Genomic DNA, 22250 nt, shown 5'->3' with positions numbered 1-22250 from the left:
TTAATATTATCTATTTATACTACTTTTTTAAAAAAAAATTATTGAGATACGTGTGCAACGCACATGTCCAGGAACTAGTCTCATCATAAAAAAAGAGATCTTGAAAGGAAGATTAGGGTGCCAAATCTTATAACTTGTTATGGAGTGATTCTTAACCTTCCTCATCATCATAAAGAAAGAGATCTTGAAAACTTATTATTCAGATATTAGCAAAGGTTCATTTATAAGCTTAATGAGGTCATTCATAATCACATGAAGCGCGAGCAAATTACCTAATAATAAAATGTTAATAAGACCGTAACATTTATATGATTCATTATATTTGACCTTTGTCTACAATGAAGAACAGAAAGTACAAATTATAGTTATAACCATATTTAAAGAAAATAGTCTCAGAAAGAGTATTTTCCAAAACACTAATTCTCTTCACAAAATAATACTCCCTTCTTTCCAAAAAGGATGATACTTTTTGAATTCGAGAATTAAACTTCTTAATTTTAACAATAAATTCGGACATAAAATCTTTAATTTTTTTAAATAAAATTTATATTTTTGAAAACTATATAAAAATTACTATTAGTCACAATAATTAACATTTCAAAATATTTAGAAAGGCATATGAAAAAGTTATGACGCCTTGTTGTACACAGATTCCTTCAGTAAGTAACACGATTGCAGCCTAAGTAGCAACACCTTGGCGGAATTGTGCTTGCATTAGAAAATCATAATCTCAGCTCCTGATCAACGCACTCTAGGAACCTGAAAGAGAACCTGATTCTTTTATTATCTACCAGTTATATTTGTAATCCTGTATGTTAGTTCGGCAAATATCTTTTAGAGACCTAGTTCTTAGACAATCGTTTGTTAATCATCAAAACTAATTTTCAGCTTAGCTGGAGAGGCAGCAGATGAGGTGCACGCAAGCTGTCTAGGACACCATCGTAGAGAGCTTAGGTGCTCTCTACCAATTCTCCAAATTTTGAGGAGAGTCAATCACTCAATCTGAAGCGATATAATGAGTGGTCAAATCTCTGTATGTAAAAGGTAGTAATTGAAACAACTGTTAAACTAAGCTCTAAAATACAGTTTTATTTATATAATTATACACCTCTATTTTTTGGAATATAAAGAAAGAGATAAGCCTGAATAATTATATTTTGAGTGCAGAATAGAACGCTTTGTTTCACTCTAGTGTTCTTTATGCTGTATATCTTGCTATCTGTCCTTGAAAATTAGACATGAGCTCCTTACACCGAGTGGCTGATAATTTTGGAGTTCTCTGGAGATTGGTAAAATTGACATAATGCAATCCAAATCTTTTTGTATACCCTTCTAACCATTCAAAGTTGTCGAGCAATGACCAAGCGAAGTAGCCCCTCACATCTGCACCTTCCCTGATCATATATATGTTAAGGATTTATATATACTGACAGTATAAACATCTTTTTACACGATCAATATGTGGAATTAGTCGGAGGCGGATACATAATTTAAATTTTATGGGTTCAAACCAATTATATTTTTAAAGTTATGAGTTCATATTTACTATATGTTGTAATTTTAATAATTTTTACACATAAATTTATACTCCGCACTGAAAGTACTGGGTTCAGTTGAACCCGGTACCAAAGGGCTAGATCTGCCCCTGGAATTAGTATGTGTTCGAGAGAGGAAGAGATATACCTTATTGCATTTGCTAAAGAATTCAAGTGGCTATGCATATATTCAACTCTTGGAGTGTCGTTGAGAGAATCAGCTAGAGAAGAATTTGGATTGTCACTCTCAGCAATGCCTGCAAAATTTCCATTACATAAGGAGTTGCCTCCAAAGAGATAAACTAGCATTTGATAAACTTATTACTCCCGCTGTCCTAATTTATGTCGTACACTTTTCTTTTTTTGTATGTCCCAAAAAGAATGCCACTTTTTATATTTAGAAATAATTTAACTTCAAAATTTATGTTTTACTCTTAGGGGCCGTTTGGTTGGAATACGATTTATACCGGTATAAGTTATGCTGGAATTGTTGTTTATTCATTGTTTGGTATGTTGTATTAAGTATGACAATGACATAATTTCTAAGAAGAAGGTATAAGTTATACCGGTGCTAATTACCCCACCTTCTATAAGGTATAAGTTATCCCGGTGTTAATTTTAACACCGGGATAACTTATACCTGGTTTGCTAACCAAACAGAGTATTAAGGTAGTATTAAATTTTTATACCATCCTTATACCTTCTTATACCTCATACCAAACGACCCCTTAATGAGAATTTATAGCCATACAAATGTTAAAGACTTGTTTTGACCACAAGTTTTAAAAGTCGTCGTTCTTTCTTAAACTCCAGTACCAAGTCAAATGGTGCCACATAAATTGGGACGGAAGGAATACTTAATTAACGACACTGTTATTTTTGTAACTTTTCGTCTTTTCCGTTACCATTTTCAGTGATAATGATTGGAGTGTTATTGAATCTGTCCTTCATGTACATCACAAGCTTTTCCATCCCTTGAGGGTAAACAAAAAGCCAGTCCATTGTAGTCTGAATCATTTACAAGGTAAAGAATCAATTGCTATTGCAGTGTCAAAAGAGCTTCCTCATTTTCTGCAGAATGGCATAGTACTGATCAGAATACTTACCGGTTGTCCAATGTACACACCATCTTTTTCTGTAGTACGAAAATAGGAACCCTCCGACCAAGAGGTTCCGTGTTCACAGGCGGAGTACAAGCAATCTTTTATATAAGCAGCAGTGTAATGATTGATGCCAATGAAATCCAGGCCATTATTCAGTTTTTTCAAATCATTGCTTGAAAAAACAGGCAGGTTATTTCCAAGAATTTGTTGCATTTCTTCAGGATATCTTCCAAATATAATAGGGTCTAAAAACCTGCATACCAATTAATCAAAACATTCCTTTTTCTTGTTTTCATTCACTTCTGTTTCTTGTAATATAAGCTATGTTGCTCGGACTCTCCGAAAATGTAGTCAGGTGCGTGTCGAATCCTCCAAAAGTAGTGTATTTTTTGAGGGTCCAACACGAGTGCGGCAGCATTTTGAAGAGTCCATGCAACATAGAATATATGCACTGATTAAGAAGTCTTACCAGTTGTAAACGAAAGATCGAGCTCTCTGAGCTGCATATTTGTCTTCTGATGAATTGCTAAAAGGTTCATACCATTGAGTATTTAAAGAAATTCCAATCATACCTCCTTGTCTTTCCTACATGCCAGCAAAGAACAAACTAAAATTACTGGTTTTGTTATATTAATACTTCAGACCAATTTGTCTAAGGGGTGATTGAAATAAAAGACTCATAAGTAAGGGGTAGCCCGGTGCACTAAGCTCTCGCTATGCGCGGGGTTCAGAGAAGGGCTGAACCACAAGAGTCTACTGTATGCAGTCTTGTCCTGCATTTCTGCAAGAAGCTGTTTTCACGGCAAAAACTCAGAAGTAAAACAAAATAAAACGGTGAACTTAGTAAAGAACTTAAAATTCTATTCTTTGACTGTGTAAAAGAATAGAATGGCCAAAAAATTGTCCAAAGTATAGATGCAGAAAGTAGCCGGAATGGCCAAAGTATAATTTGTCACATTTTGTCTTCTAATCTCCACAACTTTCCAACTTTCCAACCCCCCGCCGCGTCTAATCTCCACTTAATAACATCATTTATCCACTTAAATTCCATCCCTTATCAACTAACATGCTCAAGAGTAACATGACAGTTGAAAGAACCTGATATTTGGTTCTGTAAATGCTGACAGCCGCGGCGTGGGATAGGATCATATTGTGGGCAGCAATGAACGGCTCCTTTTCCGAATTCCCAGCGCTGCAATTACCAAATGAACGAGAGCATCGAGCTGGAGGGAAAGTCCCCAATCTGTAGCCGCGAACGGCCATCACATTTGGCTCATTCATAGTCACCCAGTATTTAACTCTGTCTCCAAAATATTTAAAACATATGTCTGCATAATAGCTGAAATCACTCCTGGAAACAGAACAGATTTGTTCAGCAGAATAGAAACAACCACAACAGCATACCCAGTGTAATCCCACACAGTGGGGTCTGGGATGGTAGTGTGTACACAGACCTTACCCCTACCTCGTGAAGATAGAGAGCATAATTGTTCGGCAGAATAGGTCATTGATAATATATATAGTTACCTTTTCACGAAGTATATAAGAGGCGAAAATACTTACTGTATTTTCGGACTTAGCCAACCTCCATATCTGTCTTCAAGTTCTTGAGGTATATCATAATGTGTTAACGTGACAAATGGTTCGATACCTGAAATCATAGCAAATAAAAGAACTTGTCTAAGCCTACAGATGGTTACATTTTGCATATATTTTAGATTATTGTGATCAAAATATGTGTAAAGTTGTTCTCGTGCAACCTATGGGTCACGGGTTCCAGCCATGGAATCAGCCACTGCTGCTTGCATAGGGTAGGCTGCCTACATCACACCCCTTGGGGTGCAGTCCTTCACTGGATCCTACGTGATCGGATGCTTTGTGCACCGAGCTGCCCTTTTATTGAATCAAAATATGTGTAAAGTTGTCTTAGTGCGACCTATAGGTCACGGGTTCAAGCCGTGAAATCAGCCACTGATACTTGCATCAGGGTAAGCTGCCTACATCATGCCCCTTTGGCTGCGGCCCTTCCCCGGACCCTACGCTTCATGCATGACGCTTCATGTGCCGGGCTGTCCTTTTTGAGAATCAAATATTTATAAAGTTGTCTTCGTGCGACTTATAGGTCACGGGTTTGAGCCGTGGAATCAGCCATTGACGCTTGCATTAGGGTAGACTGCTTACATCATACCCCTTGGGGTGCATCCCTTATCCTGACCCTACGTGAATACGGGATGCTTTGCGCGTCAGACTGCCATTTTTGTGATCAAAATATGATGAAGTGTGAACATAACAAAAGGTCACTAAATGAATGAGATAAGCAGAAATAACCTTTCTGTATGAGTGCATTAATCAGCTTACTGTAATGCTGAATTCCAGCTATATTGATATCTCCATACATCCCATCTGATTCAGTTATTGGACAAAAAAAAAGGGTTATTAATAAGTAGAAATCGCGCTTAAGGTCAATAATTAAGGAGTTTAAATCCTGAAATATGTCATATAGACAAGAGATGTGATAGTTGTAACTTACTAGGCAGAATTCTTGCCCATGAAATAGAGAAACGAAAGCTATCCACTCCCATATCTTCCATGAGCTTGATATCCTCCTGTTTTCATTTATTTCCAAAAATCAGAAATCTTAGATTTCAAGCATTCTTCACATATCATGCTTTAGAGATACAGCATATTGATCTATATTTTCATTCTTAGATTATTTCCAAAAATCAAGAATTCTTGGATTGTCAAATGATCTTTCAATTACTTAAACTTCTAGCTAAATGAAAATTAACAGCCGTTAATCTTACTATCTTGTAAGTTACCATCACCCAGAGCTGCTAAATTAGCTCTTAAATTAGTAAACGCAAGCGTGATATTGCCCCGTACTAAGTTTCAGGTGGCTATCACCTTGATCCACGAGTCGCCCCTTCGAACTAAGTTTCATATGGCCCCACGGGTTAATTTCCGAGATTTACTCTGCCACCCACATGATCGAGCATTTATGGTCACCAAAACTTAGAGCTAGCTTCTTCTTGTGCACGTGTGTCTCCGGGCTACCTTGGCATGGTAAAAGTAGTAAAGAGCTTCATGAAATCACTCCGCCATTTCATACTCGTCCCCTCGAATCATTCGCTTTAATACCAGTTGTTAGACTCGGTTCAAAGACACTCTTAACATGACATCATACTATGCGCTTATTGGGCCAAGTTGGCTCGCACAGTTTTATTCAAAAAGGTTTCGCACCATTAAGAGTATTCCTACACTTTATATGTAACTTCACAATCTTTTCTATTCAATATTACTTTTTATGTATATATACTATGTAAAATCAATTGACACCCAAACCGTAAAATCATATTGTTTAGATAGGTAAATATTACTTACTACTATATATCGAATCTCCTTGATTTATTTATGTATTTACTTCTAAAAATTTTAATATTCCTTAATAAAAATACTTGCTACGCTACTGATGACACCTAATTTAAGTCTTCTGCCCTTATTGTGAAACATTACATTTTTTCTTTGTGTCGATATGCATAGTTGTTAATAAAAATTACGCAATCCCTCTGACATCTCTTTGTTGATTTTCGTGGAATAAATCTTCACAGTGATCGGGCTGCCTTGTTTAAATCTTCACAGTGATGTATTTTGACTTCACAAAATTGTGCAATAACAATTGTACTTCCAAAGGGGGATGTTGAGGACCTTACAACAATTGAAAGAACAGAGGTCCGTCTACAACAAATAAGGGAAAAGCATTTTTTGCCCATTTAGTAAGAAATATTTTTGCCAAAAGAAAATGAACACTTTTTGAAATATGCATCATTTGTAAGTCTTTAACATGAAGGGGTAAAACGAAGACATAGAGATCGTTAGAAATGATTTTCTGCATTTTGCACGTTATGCTATTGTTCATTTACTTTAGATTGTGTTTAGTACAAAGAAAAAGATTTCTATAAAAATGCTTTCTTGAAAAATAAGTGTTCTATTACTTAATTATTTTTTGATGTTTAAAAATTAAGTAAAAAAATATTAATTTCAAAAACTCTTTAGCGTGAAAATGATAATGACAATTAAATTTGTTAATGGGACTCTAGAAATACGTGATTTATTTTTATGCTAGTTGTTAGAGCAGTTGATGCTAGACATATGAAGATAAGAGATGAAATGCGAGCTAAAACAGAGTTATAATCAAACAGAGTTATAATCAAACCGAGAGATCAGTTACTCTGGCCTCGAACTGGCCGGTGAGGGGCCTCGAGGTCGATCCCTGGGCTCGAGCTCGAGCTATCGGGGGTAACCGGGAAGGGAATAACAGTTAAAATATAATTAAATGAGGCTCTTTATGGCCAATATCAAGCAATAAATGAGGAACAAGTATGAAAACAATAAATGAAAGAGGCAGCCTCGAGCGAGCAAGTTAGAGAAAGGAGAGAAAGAGTTGTTATTGATCTTATGTAGAATGGTTGGAGCAACAAAAACCCTTTACAAAATGGTAAGGATCCCCTTTATATAGAAGGGGAAATACAACATAGTACAAAATGCATTAATTGTAAAGATACGGAGATGGGACGGCTAGACGCGATGCCTTGATATAGGCTTCGGGTAGGCCGGCTTTGTCAGACTTAGCCGTGTGCCTTGGGAATTCCCCATTTTGCTCTAGCCTCGATCTACGTCCTCTTTAAATCGGGTCTCGACGAGCTCCGAAGGAAGGAACTCAGTCGCAGCTTCGCATCCTCGGGGTCTCGAGGTGTTCTTCTGAAGTGACTCGATAGCAAGAAATTAGGCCCTCTGATTTCGCCGCATACAGATAGTCTCCGCGTTTCTTAGAACTAAGCGACGGGAAATGATTCTGATACCCGACTCCTCGGTCTTCCCGTGACGATGTCATACCGATGATGCAACCTATGACGCCAAGTTTTTACGATAACCGGAATATCTTCTTTACTTCAGTTTTTGATATTCGGCATATTCTTGTGTGTTTGCGGGAATTTTGAATGTATGCCTCTTTAGACGATCACCGATATTTTTTCCGGTCTTTGGTTGACAGAAATGGTTCCCTTCCGAGCTTATCGTTGTTCCCCGGGTCAAGCCTGAAGCGGTCCGGTAAACTCGGATTATCGGGACCCTCGAGCCTCATGGAGATAGAGCACCGAAGTGAAAGTCAACTTCGGGCACTAGGAGATTTTATTTTGAGCTTGATGTAGATAACCTTTTAAGGCGTTGTAGATGGGTTCCTGTGGAGAGGTTGCCCATGGCCAGGTGGTGTCCTGAGGTCGAACCCTCATGGACGGAGCTTGAAGTGCTTACTTTTCTTCTTGGGAGGAGCCTTCGAGGCCGTATACCTTCTCGGGACTGGAGATGATGTCGCTGACCTTTCGGGGCCTAACTTCCTTTTGACGGAGATCCTTGGGGTCGGGTACCACCTCGGGATCCGTACCGAAGTCATTGGCCTCCCAGGGCCTATCCTGGGTAGGCGAAATGCTGTTGTTCCCACATATATATGGGGTGTCTCCCGCTTCTAGGAAGATCCCATTATTTTAGATAGTTATCCTTCCGCCTTGGCGTCGACTCCTTCGTTACCTTGAGCATAAAAGTGTTTGTGTAGGTTCTTGCTTCTGTCTGCTAGTTCTACCATAGTCATGACTGTCACTTCGGGGCCTGCCCGGTTAAGAGGGGAGAGTTCCACTCCCAGTGCTCAGGATCCACGGGAGTTTACTCTTAAGACCATATCTTCGATAAGAGAGGACTATCTGGAGATAGTGAGGAGAGACTGCGGATGGGGCGAGGGGGTAGCGTTGCAGGCGCTTTCCTCGGATGAGGGCATTACGGACCCCACCGATGGATTCCTGAACGTGTACTTGTATCCTTTCGCACTAGGACCCCTTGATAGGGTCGTGCTCGATTTCTGCTTGAAGTATCGTGTTATTTTGGCGCATATACATCCGTCATTTTGGTGAGTAGTGCTGATGATGATATTCTTTGCGGAGAAGGCTGGGCATGAATTCACGCTTAGTTACCTCGTCAAGCTGTACCGGCCCTTTCATCATCGAGGCCTGCTAACCTTGTGGTGTCGTTCGTCCACGCCCTTTGTTGTTGATGATGAGGAAGATGGGGATCGAGAGTGGGTCAGTCGATTCGTCCGGGTCCGGACGACTAACGTTATACCCGTCAAACTTATGCCATTTCCTGAGGAATGGAATTTACATGAGTGAGTGGAGTGTCTCGTGCTTTCTCAAATTCGCTCGTGGCGAAAGCCAATTTAGTAATTGTGGTTCCTCCTTTTCTCCAGCAACTTCAGGGGCACCGGGCGAAGTTCCCGATCTGTCCGGCTGGGTCCGGAGGTTGGCGACCCATCCGACTTGCGATGAGCGTAGGTGGCGAGCTATGTCCCGGTGCAGATGGGAAGCAAAATACCAAGGTATGTGCGTATGTTGCTTTTACCTTGGCCTTCGTATATTTGAGATGACATTTTCCTCTTTTTATGTATTGACCTTACCGTCGCAGGTGTCGGAAGGTCCCCAGGGGTGAGGCTATGCTCCTCCGGAGAGGGGGAGGAGTTGTTAGCTTCCGAGCCAAAGGTCGGTGGTGATAAACGGGATATGCACTCGTGGTGCGATGAAGCTTTTGACAGGGCTAAACGGGTCCGAGTCTTCGAGGAGAAAACGTCGCCCGAGCCTACTATTCTTGAAGTTTCCGGTTCCGGAGCGGTGATTCCTCCGAGTGATCATGCTTCGATCGAGGTTGGTTCTTACAGGGCCGAGGGGGCTGGACCAACAGAAGTGTGCTCAGCCTTCGAGGAAGTCCGTCAGCTTCACTTCGCGGTGAGTTTTGGCATAGGCCTTCCGCGTCTCGCGTCTTCCCTTCCTTATCGAGTTTTTCTTCTGCAGGCCTTTGACAGGCTTCGGTCTGAGCTACTCCGTCATGGGGCTAGGCTTCGGAAAGCTCTGGATCAAGGTAGGTCCCTTATGCTCTTCTACGAGGAGAAGGAAGTTGAGTTGACGCACTGGCGATATGAGGCGTACCGGGGCTCGAATTACGAGAGCTATTTGATGGAGCAGGTAACTTCTAATGGTATGCGTTTCACTTTTTAACCTTTTAGGCTAACTTTTTGCCTATCTCAGTTGCAGAAAAAGACGGAGGCTCCGAAGCACCTTAGGGGTGAAGTCGTCCGAGTCAGGAATGACTGTGGCGAGCTGAGAGCTTAGGTTCAGGCTCAAGCTTCAGAGGAAAAGGGTGCCTGGCTAAAGTTCCTGCCTTCGAGACCCAACTCCACTTGTCTCGTGATAACGCTTTAGTTCAAGCGGATATGATCGCGAAGCTTGAGTCCGAACTTTCGAAGGTCAGGGCCGAGATCGTTGATGCTCAGGCTGAAGCAGCATTGACCTGGACTAAGGCTGACCAGGAGATGGCGATTCATTTGAAGGATGCTACTGATGCTCATGCTGAGTTGAAGAGGGCCCTCGATCGTGAAGAGGGGATCGAGGAATATGTTCGTTGCAGATCCCGAATAGAGGTACTTGAAGAGATCGGCGCCAAGGTTTTCCCGGAAGAGCTGGCTCGAGCGAGGGTGGACGAGCGTGATGCTTGGTCACTTCTGGCCGACACCATGGAGAGTGAAGATGAGACTGGTAGACCGTAGCCTTCTGGAGCAGGGCGTAGACTTTGTCATTTTGTATGTGATATTCGTAGAGCGCGTTTGTAGATGGAGAATGCACTTTTTGCGTATGTAAATAAAAGAAAACCTAAAGCTTTATTTCCTGTGTATCCCTTTCTTCTTTGCTTCTGACCAAGTGGACTGGTTTCGGAGTTGGCGAGAATCCTTAGACTCGTAATATGGCTCCGGGGCTCATCAGGCATGCTCGGGGGCTCTTACGCGTTCGGTCGATGCAGCCTTTAGTGTAAGCTGGAGTTGGAGCCCTTACGTTTTTGCTTGACTGTCTTGGGTTCCGTCTCCAAGTCGGATTACGACTTGAGCTCAATTGACCATCAAGTTTTGTGTTTTTGTGGGATGGACACAACGGCTCTTACGCCTTGGGTCGGAGCGACCTTTTGGTCATTTGTATTTTAACTATTTTGGGTTCAGTGTCCGAGTCGGGTTGCGAATCAAGCTCACTGACCCTCAAGTTTTTTTAGGGCTGGCGACAATGGCTCTTACGCCTCGGGTCAAGGTGACCTTTTAGGTGTGAGTCCATGAGGTTCATAGAGCTGGCAACGATGGCTTTTATGCTATGCCCTTAGGCATGTATAGTTAACTATTTTGGATCTGGTCTCCGAATCGGGTTACGACTCGAGCTCATTTTAATCCTCAAGCTTTCAAATTTTAAGCTGGTGATTGTGGCTCTTACGCTTTTGGTCGTTGCAACCTTTTAGTGTGTGGCCCTGAGGCTCATTTGGCTGGCGACAATGGCTCTTACGCTTTTGCCCTTAGGCATATGTAGGCTTTGTTTTCCTCTCGTTAAGGACTTTTTGAAATAATTTTTCCCGACCCGTCGTCGGTTCGGGGAGAACCTCGATTTCAAGTTGTTAGAGGCGATGTTTGAGCACCTCGAAAGGTTTAGCTCGTAGGCTAAGTAGCTCGAAGCCTTGTGATTTGGAGCTGACATGGTCGAAGCTCGTTTGCCTGTCGAGGGTAGCCTGTTTTAACCGGTTCTTTTTGACGTAGATTTGAAGTAATGTCATGTGATTTTATAGCGACGGTCGAGCGTCCCTGAGTCGCGTTAATTTGGCTGGTGCATCCATATTGACTGTACTCAATTGTGTTTTTCCGGAGCCATTTTTGATCCCCGAGTGTGGTAGTTTAGGCGTCTACATCGAGGGTATGCCCTTTCGGAAGTCTTACAAATACGACATATAGCCTAAACTTTGGGATCAAGTTTTATGCCTGTAGTAAGGTCTTACAAATTTCTCATGCCTGTTGAGATCTTATAGTTTTTTCATGCCTGTTGAGGTCTTACAGTTTTGTCATGCCTGTTGAGGTCTTACAAATTTTGTTGCCTGTTGAGGTCTTACAAATTTTGTTGCTATGTTAAATAGATCTTGCTAGACCGAGTTGCTCGCTCGGGGTCTTACGGCTTCAGGTTTTTAAGTGAGTGGCGACCAACGACAGTCTCCGAGTCATCGAGTTTGTTTATGCTCAAAGGCCGTTACTCATAAGTTCGGAGTTGCCTCATTGAGGACTTATGAGCATGGAGTTCCAACCCTGAGGTCATGCAGGTATCAAATTGTTGGCACTAGTCTCCGAGTATTTCGGGACGTACTCGATGGAGGGATCCTTGATGTGAACATGCTAAATTTTCTTTGGAGTACAAGACGCTTTTGCCGAAAGATATTCTTTGATTGCTTGGCGTAAGTACATGACATTGTGTTGCTATAAGCCCAGCTTATGCGGACACGGTTCACTCGACCGTTTAGTCTGGTACATCATTTCCTATTGGAATTTAGTCTCCGTTCTTCGGCTCTTCCGAGCGGATGGCCTCTCAAAGGGGGTGCCCTCCAATTTTCGGGGTTGATTACAAAAGAAGCCCTGCGAGCTTGTCGAATCCTCCTTAGGCGGCGCATCGCCCCATTAAGAATCTTGCCGGTGAAACCCTCTTTGGACGAAAGCTCTGGCGAAGGGAAAGAGTGTAACGGGTTCCATTAAGGCCTTGGGATCTTCGGGTTGAGTTAACACTTTCGAACGCCCTGACCGATTGCTTGCATATGGGTTAGTGTAAAGTAACGCAGGAGGGAGGTGGTCTTATCTTATCGCGGGGTGTGTAGGCGATGTTCCGAGGTCCGACGTGTCCCTACTATTTTGGAGCGAAGGCTCTGTATGGCCCTCCGTTATGTTTAATCAGGCTTGGCCGAAGACATGGTTTGATTACCCTTTGACTTTTTTGAGAGTGGAGATATTGGTGCCGACACTATGTCACGTAACGCGAACACTTCCCTTGCCACATGCTGCTCCCCGTTGACGGTTTTAATTTCATCCTTTGCTGGGGGGTTTATCATTTAGCGAAGAGGGGACTGTATCACCTTCATGCGATGCGTTCGTGGCCGTCTGAATAAGGCGTTTATACCTTTCGTCTCCTTTGACGACATAGAATTTGGCGTTCCGATCTGCGCCAGCCATACTGACTGAGAGAATGATCTCTCCTCTGTTGTTTCGATTGCCGTGTTGAATCCGCCAAATATTCGAGAGGCGGGCGTGATTTGGTTCGGCAGTATGAGCTGCTCTATCACTCTCGTCCCAATAATGTTGGTCGAGTCACCTGAATTCATGAGCACATGTTTTATTTGGAATGAATCGAATGAGGAAGAAGGTTACCAGTGCGTTGTTACGAGGTTGGGGCGAGGTTTTGGAGCCTTCCTCGCCGAATGCGAGGGTATCTTCGGATACGTATCCCGGGGTCCGTTCTTCTCTGGTGACAGACATTTTTATCATCCACTTTACAAGTTCCTGGAAAGTGTCGTCGCTCCTCCACCATCATAGTAATATGTCGCGGCCTCTTTGCTTCGTTCTTCTTGGCCGCCTTTTTTACTCGGAACTGAACTCGAGCCCGATCGCTCAAAAGTTCTCGGCAGTGATTTTTATTGAGTAGCTTGGCTATTTTCTTTCGGAGCTGATGGCAATCTTTGGTCCTGTGGCCATGCGTATTATGTAGTTCATATACCAAGCTGTGATTCCTCTGGGAAGGATCCGACTGAATAGGCCTGGCCATTCGTTGTCCCTGGTTTTGCTGATGGTGAACACGATGTCCGATACAGCGACGCTGAAGTCGTATTCTAATGGACGAGGCTCCCCCGCTGGCCTCGTGCCTCCGTCGAATTTGGCTATGTTGGCGAGTCCTCGAGGATATTGTCCTCGATCCCTTCTCCGACCGTCGCAAGGTAGGTTGCGCCTCGGGGCATTCCTCCTATCTTCGGCGTATGGCCGGTATCTTTCTTTGTTTGGTTTTGGTTCCTTTGCCAGGAGCCTGCTTGGGTATACTGAGCCTAAGGGGTCTCCCGGCTGGTCATCCTCGACCCTGATTTGCGACTGGTACCGGTTGTGGGCGTCCGACCAGGTCTTAGCTGGATACTCGATCAAGTTCTGTTTCAACTATCCTGAAGCCATCGAGCTTCATTCATTCAGGCCTTGAGTGAAGGCCTGCACTGCCCAGTCGTCGGAGACCGGGGGTAGTTCTGTTCATTCCGTCTGGAAACGAGATACGAATCCTTACAGCATTTCATTCTCCCTTTGCTTAGTCTCAGATGCATCAGACTTTCATGTTGCTACTTCGATGGCACCGACGTGAGCCTCTACGAAGGAATATGCCGGTATGGTAAGTGAGTCTGTGGGGTTGGGAGCTAGGTTATGATGACATCTCATGGCCTCCTTCGAGAGCGTTTCCGCGAACTTCTTCAACAATACAGACTCGATCTCGTCATTCTTTATACCGTTGCATTTTACTGCACAGGTGAAGGTAGTAACGTGTTCATCAGGGTCTGTGGTCCCGTTGTACTCCGGGTGTTCTGGCATTCTGAACTTCTTTGGAATAGGTTTTGGAGCCGCTTTCTCTGGGAACGACTGTTGTATGAACTTTTTCGAATCTACACCCTTTAGGACCGAGGGTGCGCCTGGGATTTGGTCGACTCTGAAGTTATAGGTTTCGACCTTCTTATCATTGGCTGCTATCATTTTCTTGCCTGACTCGACCCTTTCGGTGAGGTCCTCGAGCATTTTTAAGATGGCAGGGTCTGCTATCGATCCGTTATTGCTCGATCTCTCAGGTACCTGCTCAGCTGGAGGGGAGGCTATCCCCGGTGCTACCGTGTTGGGAGCCTTCGGGTGGCTTTGTAGCTGGGCAATAGCCAGCTGTTGTGCCTGCAACATTTCAAAAATAACACGAAGACTAACTTCCTGTTCTTCCCGGGCTGGGGTTTCTTGGGCTTCCTGTTGGGCGCCATGTCGTATGCTCTTGTCAGTGTGTGAGGTTTCGTCAACCAGTCGTGCGTCTTGCAAATCCGTGTCCGCTGGGATCGGTCCAGGTGCATTATTGGCGTTCTGCGGTGGCGCGCCAACAAATGGAACAGCCACACCATTTTCTCCGTGGTTTTTGAGGTTGTCGTTCTCGACTCTGTTCACTGAGCCAGACATTTTGACCTGAAATCGAAGATCTTGGACAAGAAAAAGTGTGAAAGATAACTTGCGTTGTGTAGTGAAACCAGCAAGAAAATAATCACTATTATTTTTAGCCCCACAGTGGGCACCAAACTGTTTACCGTGAAAATGGTAATAACAATTAAATTTGTTAATGGGACTCTAAAAATACGTGATCTATTTTTCTGCTAGTTGTTAAAGCAGTTGATGCTAGGCGTATGAATATAAGAGATGAAATGCGAGCTAAAACAGAGTTATAATCAAACCGGGAGATCAGTTACTCTGGCCTCGAACTGGCCGGTGAGGGGCCTCGAGGTCGATGCCTGGGCTCGAGCTATCGAGGGTAACCAGGAAGGAAATAACAATTATAATATAATTAAAGGAGGCTCTTTATGACCCATATCAAGCAATAAATGAGGAACATGTATGAAAGCAATAAATGAAAGAGGCAGCCTCGAGCGAGCAAGTTAGAGAAAGGAGAGAAAGAGTTGTTATTGATCTTATGTAGAATGGTTGGAGCAACAACAGCCCTTTACAAAGTGGGAAGGATCCCCTTTATATATGAGGGGAAATATAACATAGTACATAATACATTAATTGTAAAGATACGGAGATGGGACGACTAGACGCGACGCCTTGATACAGGCTCCGGGTAGGCCGGCTTTGCCAGACTTAGCCGTGTGCCTTGGGAATTTCCTATTTTGCTCTAGCCTCGATCTACGTCCTCTTTAAATCGGGCCTCGACGAGCTCTCAATCGCAGCTTCGCGTCCTCGGGGTCTCAAGGTGTTCTTCTGAAGTGACTTGATAGCAAGAAATTAGGCCCTCTAATTTCGCTGCATACAAAAACATTTATAGATAATCTAGGCAAACACTAGAGGGTGAGGTTGGGGATGGTGGGCCACGGGGTGGGGGTGGAGTGTGTTGGGTGTGTGTGAACTATGGCTGTCCGGCCCATCCCATCCCAGTCTCGATCCCATCCCGGCCCGGCCCACTTAATTCTAAATAGGATGGGCCCATATTAAACAGTACAAGGGATGGGACGGGCTTCCCATTTCGTCCCGTTTATCCCGGTCCATTTATCCTGTCCTGTCCCGCGTGTTATTTAATTTTTTTTTTTGAAATAGAGTCGTTGGGGAGCGGCCTTGTTTGCAAATTTAACCGTTCCCATTGGCTATAAACTGTCATATCTGCCCCTCCCCCTCCCAAACTTTTAATTTATTATCACATACAAATATAATTTTTTTGAGAGCACCTAATCTATTTGAGCTTGTATCCATAAAAATTTGTGGTCCTTAAGTAAGTACCTGGTTAGACCCCCCGTCTCATCACTTTTGGCATGTACAAATCGTTGCTTACTTTTTTTGCATATAGCAAGTTCATTGACTTTATCATGTTTAAAAAATTTCCATACAAGTGATGTTTTGGTACGTTCAACCTTACGCTTACCCCTTATAGGAGGTACAAGGGTAAAGCTCCAGACCGAGATTGACTCAGAGTTGGAGTTTGTGTTGCGGGACTAGTGGGTGTTTCATCTAATTCTTCTTCCTCATTTTCTTCATCCTCATTTTCTTCGTACTCAATAAAAATATCATTACCAAATTGTCTTTGTAAAGTTTCATGATCTATTTATTCTCCGAAATTAATATTATAACATGCGGGAGGTTGGAAAAATAAAGTTTCATCAACATGAGTGTCATATATTTTCTAATTTAGGAGAAAGACTAGGACTAGGATTACTACTACTATCACATTTACTACTTTCTTTTACTACTTTTTAAAATATGCCAAATACATTTTTAGGAGCCATAATTTAAATACGAAATTAAATTAAAAAGGTTAACACATAAATTAAACACACAAATGAAATACGAAAATAGAACACGTAGAGTAAACACAAAAATTAAGCACTAAAATGATACGCAAGAATTATATATTAAAACTAAGAGATGGAACGAGTGAACCGTGATTAAATATTAATACTTGAAGAGATTGCCAAAAAATTGCTCAAATACTTGACGAATTAATTTGAAGCTTGGAAGTTGCTCTAAAAATTTACCCAAATACTGGAAACTTAGTTGATTGTGAGAAAATTTAGAGAATAATATAGATAGATTGTAAGAGATTTGAGAGAGAATGACTGATTTTTGTGGGAAAAAATGAAGAAGGATGAGGGTATTTATAGTTAGAAATAGGCCAAAGTAGAAATTTGAAAGTTCTATTAATAAAATAAAAGGCTATAAGCCTTGATTTTTTTTTATTTTTTTTAAAAATTGTCTTACACTCTTACTTATTTACGTAATGACTTGAAATTTTATTAAATAAATTGTAACTCAATTATAATTACTAAAATATTTCATTACAAGTCTTTTATTTTAATAGTTTATTATTCTTTACTTAGTTTTTTTATAATTTATCAAATTTTAAGTTTATTAAATAAGTCAAAAAAAATAGTCGTTGCAAACTTCAAAAACTTAGTCATTGTCAAAAAACTAGTCGTTGCCAAACTTAATGCTTAAATAATGATTTTTTTTAAAAGGCCACCTTAAGGCCTGCGAACCGTCCCGTCCCGTCCCATCCTATCTCGTTTGTTAGTGGGATGGGATGGGCCTACCGTTTTGTCCCATTTATCTCGTCCCGCCAGCATCCCCGCTAAATATCGTCACATCTCGTTTATTTGGTCTCGTCCCGTTGGACAGCCATAATGTGAACAAAGTCCCACATAGAAAGTAGAAAGGAAAAAAATTCAACTTATAAGGAGTTGAATATTCTTAATGGTGTGAGGTATTTTCGGAAAAACCGTCCAAACTTGGCCTAAAGCGGGCAATATCTCCACATGTTAATAGTATCTTTGGACCGTTTTAGCTCAACAGAATGTGGGGGCGGCGGTAGGTGTTGGGGTGTTGGGTGAGGATGGGAAGTGGGGAGGAGTGTAGGGGTGGGGGTTGAGTATGGGTGTCGACGTGTGGATGGGGGTGGTAGGGTGCATGGGGGCGGGCGTATTAGGTGGAGAGGAGACAAGTAGTTGGAATGCCAGTAAAAGATCGTTCTATAAATGAAATTGTTAACTATTCGAAAGTTATTCAACTTGAGTTTACGAGAGCATGAATGATTTCTTTTTCATTTTAGGAAGAAAGAAGAAGAAAAAGACTAGGTGAAAGTCATTTTCCTAAATTATTGAAAAATTTTATTCTTCTTGAGATATTTTTGCTCCACCCTTAAAATATTACGATAATTAATATATAGGAATTTCTCTCATACTATTTTGCTCAGGATGCCTTTTGACTATCTCTCTTCAAATTATTCTATTTTAATTATTTATAGATACACTCAATATTATATTTCAAAAGTAATCACTATACCCTATATGTAAGGAAAATATTGCACAATAGTTGGTAAAATTTCTATCATATAACTGTTTAAGTTTTTGATTTTATATCATAAGGTAACCATCATATTTGTGTACGATTTCTATTTTATAAGGGGTTTAACTTTTTAAAATTTTAAACACAATAGTCTATCAACAATTCATTTATATTCAGAGAAATTTATTTGATCATTTAAGTAAATTCAATTTTAACGAATAAAATATAAATATTAAAGGGTGAAAAGTGGCCAATAAAGTGAGGAGAATTATGAGGTTTCGCGTTTAAATCTTTGTGGAGGCAAGAATATTACTTCATTTGTCTCGTTTTATGTGTCATAATTTAGACTTCAAAAATCAAACTTTTTATTTTATTAATTGAAATTAGATGAGGTGTGGGCATATAATCCTAAAATTAAATGAATTGCACACAAGTTGTGCTTAAAACTGCTATCACTACGTACAATACAACTCATTTTGCCTGTACCTGACTTTTCTGTCACATCAGTGCGTAAGTGGACAGGTTGTAGAAAACATGCAAAAATATGGGAACCTCTCAAATCCCACCAACAGATATGCCGCATAGCTCTACGCAATGATTGACAGATACAAATACTCCTCTCGTTTTAATTTATACGGACTTATTTGATCGAACATCGAGTTTAAGAGAAAAAAAAGACTTTTGAACTTGTGACATCATTTTATAAAAGTAAACTGTTTTCAAATAAGGAAAGAAATCATTCTTTCTGACACGAACTAAAAAGGAAATAAGTTCATATAAATTGAAACGGAGGAAGTAAATACTATGCTTGTGGGATAACAATTTAGCAGATACCACATTTTTTTGTTTGACATAGGAATCCTCACTAGTGTTAGATGTTTGTTCTAATTTTCTTATCATATTTAATTTTCCTATCTCTCAACAAAAAGGAAACATATTTATAAATAATTGAGTTTTCCTTCTTGTAGAAGAAAATTATAAATCGTTCATATTTGGCTAGTCTTTCTTCTTGTAGGAAAATGTTTGGACTTTTATAAATTGATGATCTTTCCTTCTCATTCAGTAGCATCCACAATGTAGCCATATGAGTTTGAGAGTCGTGTTTAGGAAGAAAACTTTACGAGACAAATATTAGTGTGTCACTTGTGTTTGCCTCTTAGTTCTCTCGATATGTTGTACTCTCTTTTATATAATAGATTGCTCATCTTCGCCGTGGACGTAGGTCAATTGATCGAATCACGTTAAATATTCGTATTTTTTTTGATAGATTTCTTTTTTGTTATCTGATTTATCATCGTTTAAGGTTTGCTCTGCTAGCAAAAATTGACAAAAGATTTGGAAATTTTGTAGCAACATGGAAAACAAACGCCAGACCAAAAAGTAAATGGCCTCTGGTGGAAGTCAAACTTCTATTGTTATTAAATCAATGCATGCTTTCACGAGGAAAAAGCTAAAACTGCAGTAAACATTAAATAACGCGCCAAAAAAGCCATTGTGGTTTATAAAAAAATAATGTAACAAGGAGTAAACACATATCAGTTACCTATATACTTTACGTACTAGCTTTCCTCATATATAGCTTATAGTACTACGGCCGGCGTGAGAGTAATATACTTTATGCACGTGACGGAGCCAGAATTTTTATTAAAAGGTGTCAAATAAAACAAAATAAACGTAGAAATAATTTGGGAGGGGGGGGGAAGGGGGTTGATCACGATATAGTAATATATACGTCTAAATTTTTTTACATAGCTATACAATATAATTTTCCGGATGAAGGGGTGTCAGTTGACACCTCTTAGGATATACGTACTAGCTTTATTAGAGGCGAAACAAGTATTTAATACCACTCTTGATTAATCTCTTGGTAGTTGCCTAGTTGGTAAAGTACCGGTAATTGTTTGTTTATCATATACTCCTACATTAGTATATAGTACATTACTTATCTTTGAGGAAGATGCTGAATTTTGAATACTTAATTACTACAACAGTTACCATGGAAGGATGTGGTTGAATGGTTGAGGTCTCTTTATCAAGGGCGGATGTAGCCTATTATACGTGGGTTCCCGTGAACTCAGTAGCTTTTGCATATATTCTGTATAGGTATTAAAAAATTAACTAAATATCCATAAATATTTAGTTGTGAACCAAATTACTTATTGTATATTTACTTAAAGTCGATATAGGAACCCAAAAACTTTAAATCTTGGATCCGCCTCTGCTCTTTACGAATAACTAGAGGGTTTCGTGTGCGAGAAATTGGAAATACATAATTTTTTGACCACGCTAATCAAGGAACGAGACTGTTTGTGCTCGTGATAGGCTTAATTTTAATTAGCCGCTATCATTTGTTTAATGAATGAATAAGAAATTGATAGTAAATTAATAAGGAGCGGTTTATTCTCTCATTATATGTATCCGATGTGAAACTGAATTAATTAGGTCAATAAACTTAAAATATTGAGACGGAAAAAAAACGGATGCAGCGTACCCGATATCGGTTGTAATGGTCGAGAGCAATATCTCCATTACTTCCATCTGCTATGTGCCCTGCACCAGATCCCCAGTCATATATTATAATTCTTGATTATTATCTAGGGGAGGGGGAGATGGGGTGGAGGGGTAGTGCTGAATGTGTCAAACATGGGAAGAAATTTAGACATATACCGTCAAACTCCTCTATTACATCCTCGATTGTTCCGATAAGTATTGTTATAGAGTATGTATAATATAACATAATATAAAAATTAATTCTGAGAAAAATTTATTTTTTATAGTTAATAACTGTTATATAGGAGTGCTACTATAGAGAGATCTGACGGCAGTAAATTAAAGCTCACCAACTTCATGAGTAAAAACATCCCAATTGTTAAGGCCTTTTCCATCACTAAGGAAAGCTCCTTCAAACTGCAAAAGAAACAAGAATATTTTTTTAAAAAAAATGCCCTAAAAAAAAAAAGTTCAACTACTGTATAAAGCAAGATGTAGAAATAAGCAGAGAAAAACCTGGTAACTAGAAGAGGCTGTTCCAAACAAGAAAGTGCTTGGAAATGAAACTGAGTTTGGATATTCTTTGCCACTAAGGTAATTTTCTGTCTGAGAACATGATACCATGAAATCAGGAAAAGACACACTTAGTGCAAATATTACAAGCCAAATCATTGCAATTGATTCCATTATACTTAGAGAATAAATTACTGTGCTTAAGAATGCAATGGAGAAAATACTCATCTAAGGAAGGGAGGAAGAAGAAGGGTATTAGTGCATGGTTTGACTTATTTTTTCCTAATATTATATGTTACAAATTTGAAGATCTTTTAGATAGAAAGAAGATACCCGAGTGCTTATGTAGAAAACCTCAGGGTACTAACACTGAGATTGTAGGGTCTATCTTATTCAAGAATAGACATGTGCCTATGAAATAAAGCTTGGCTGATAACTCTTTCTTGGAGCTAAAGATTGAAAATAAGCGGAGGAGATTAATATATCTCCTGTAGCATTCTTTCATACTACGTATTTTACTCCTATAAAAGGGCACATCAACAAAGACAGAAAGAAAGATCAAGATATTACAGATAGGGTATAAAAAATAGTGTGTAAGAAAAATAGAGAGTGTGAGCGATATTGTAGTTGTCACGACCCCAGTTCGCCCTCCTTGAACTATCGTGACGGCACCTAATCTTTACGACTAGGTAAGCCTAACAAATTACAGAAAAAGAAACAACAGAATAAAACTAGCCAAAAACTACATAAATAACATAATGAAGCGTTTAGGATACAATACAAGCTCTCAAACTGAAACCCGAAATCTCATGAAATCACAAACTGTTGAATTACTACAAGTGTCTAACTCCAGAATGTCTAAACAAAAGTAAATATCGAAGGGCTAATACTATAAGAGAGAATGGAAAGGGACTCATCGGTCTGCGGACGCGGCAGATATACCTCGAAGTCTCTGGAGAATCGCCTCGCCTCAAGGGTAGTAGGGTTGAGTCGAAGTACCTGGATCTGCATATAAAAAACATGCGCAGAAAGGGAATGAGTATACCACAGCGGTACTCAGTAAGTGCCAAGACTAACCTCGGTCGAGTAGTGACGAGGAAGGTTAGGGCCCTACTAATTATA

General features: G+C 40.4%; 1 protein-coding gene across 2 annotated transcripts; it reads right to left on the bottom strand.

Annotated features, from left to right (window-relative positions):
- Positions 1-1048: 1048 nt before the first annotated feature.
- LOC104221258 (beta-glucosidase 18-like) lies at positions 1049-21458 on the bottom strand. Of its 2 annotated transcripts, none has more exons than XM_009772282.2 (12): positions 21132-21458; positions 20966-21032; positions 20617-20675; positions 5169-5244; positions 4967-5041; positions 4202-4289; positions 3737-3989; positions 3108-3223; positions 2642-2891; positions 2441-2543; positions 1684-1792; positions 1049-1394 (listed from the first exon to the last, which is right to left on the bottom strand). In XM_009772282.2, exons 1-12 carry the CDS (start codon positions 21354-21356, stop codon positions 1199-1201), a joined length of 1617 nt encoding a protein of 538 aa, XP_009770584.1. In that variant the 5' UTR covers positions 21357-21458; the 3' UTR covers positions 1049-1198. The 2 variants fall into 2 exon arrangements, with proteins under 2 accessions (XP_009770584.1, XP_070012407.1); XM_070156306.1 differs by having other exon boundaries at positions 1049-1383.
- Positions 21459-22250: the final 792 nt, after the last annotated feature.

This window comes from Nicotiana sylvestris, chromosome 9, assembly GCF_000393655.2.
Source record: "Nicotiana sylvestris chromosome 9, ASM39365v2, whole genome shotgun sequence".
NCBI classification, from domain to species: domain Eukaryota; kingdom Viridiplantae; phylum Streptophyta; class Magnoliopsida; order Solanales; family Solanaceae; genus Nicotiana; species Nicotiana sylvestris.
This window is presented reverse-complemented; position numbering and strand designations above follow the sequence as displayed.

Coding starts and splice junctions, on each gene's coding strand:
- LOC104221258 (XM_009772282.2), bottom strand. CDS start 21,356: ATGAGTATTTTCTCCATTGCATTCTTAAGCACAGTAATTTATTCTCTA. Junction 4,290..4,966: donor TAATGCACTCATACAGAAAG/GTTATTTCTGCT, acceptor CTATGATTTCAG/GTATCGAACCATTTGTCACG. Junction 1,793..2,440: donor AATCATTATCACTGAAAATG/GTAACGGAAAAG, acceptor GAAATTTTGCAG/GCATTGCTGAGAGTGACAAT.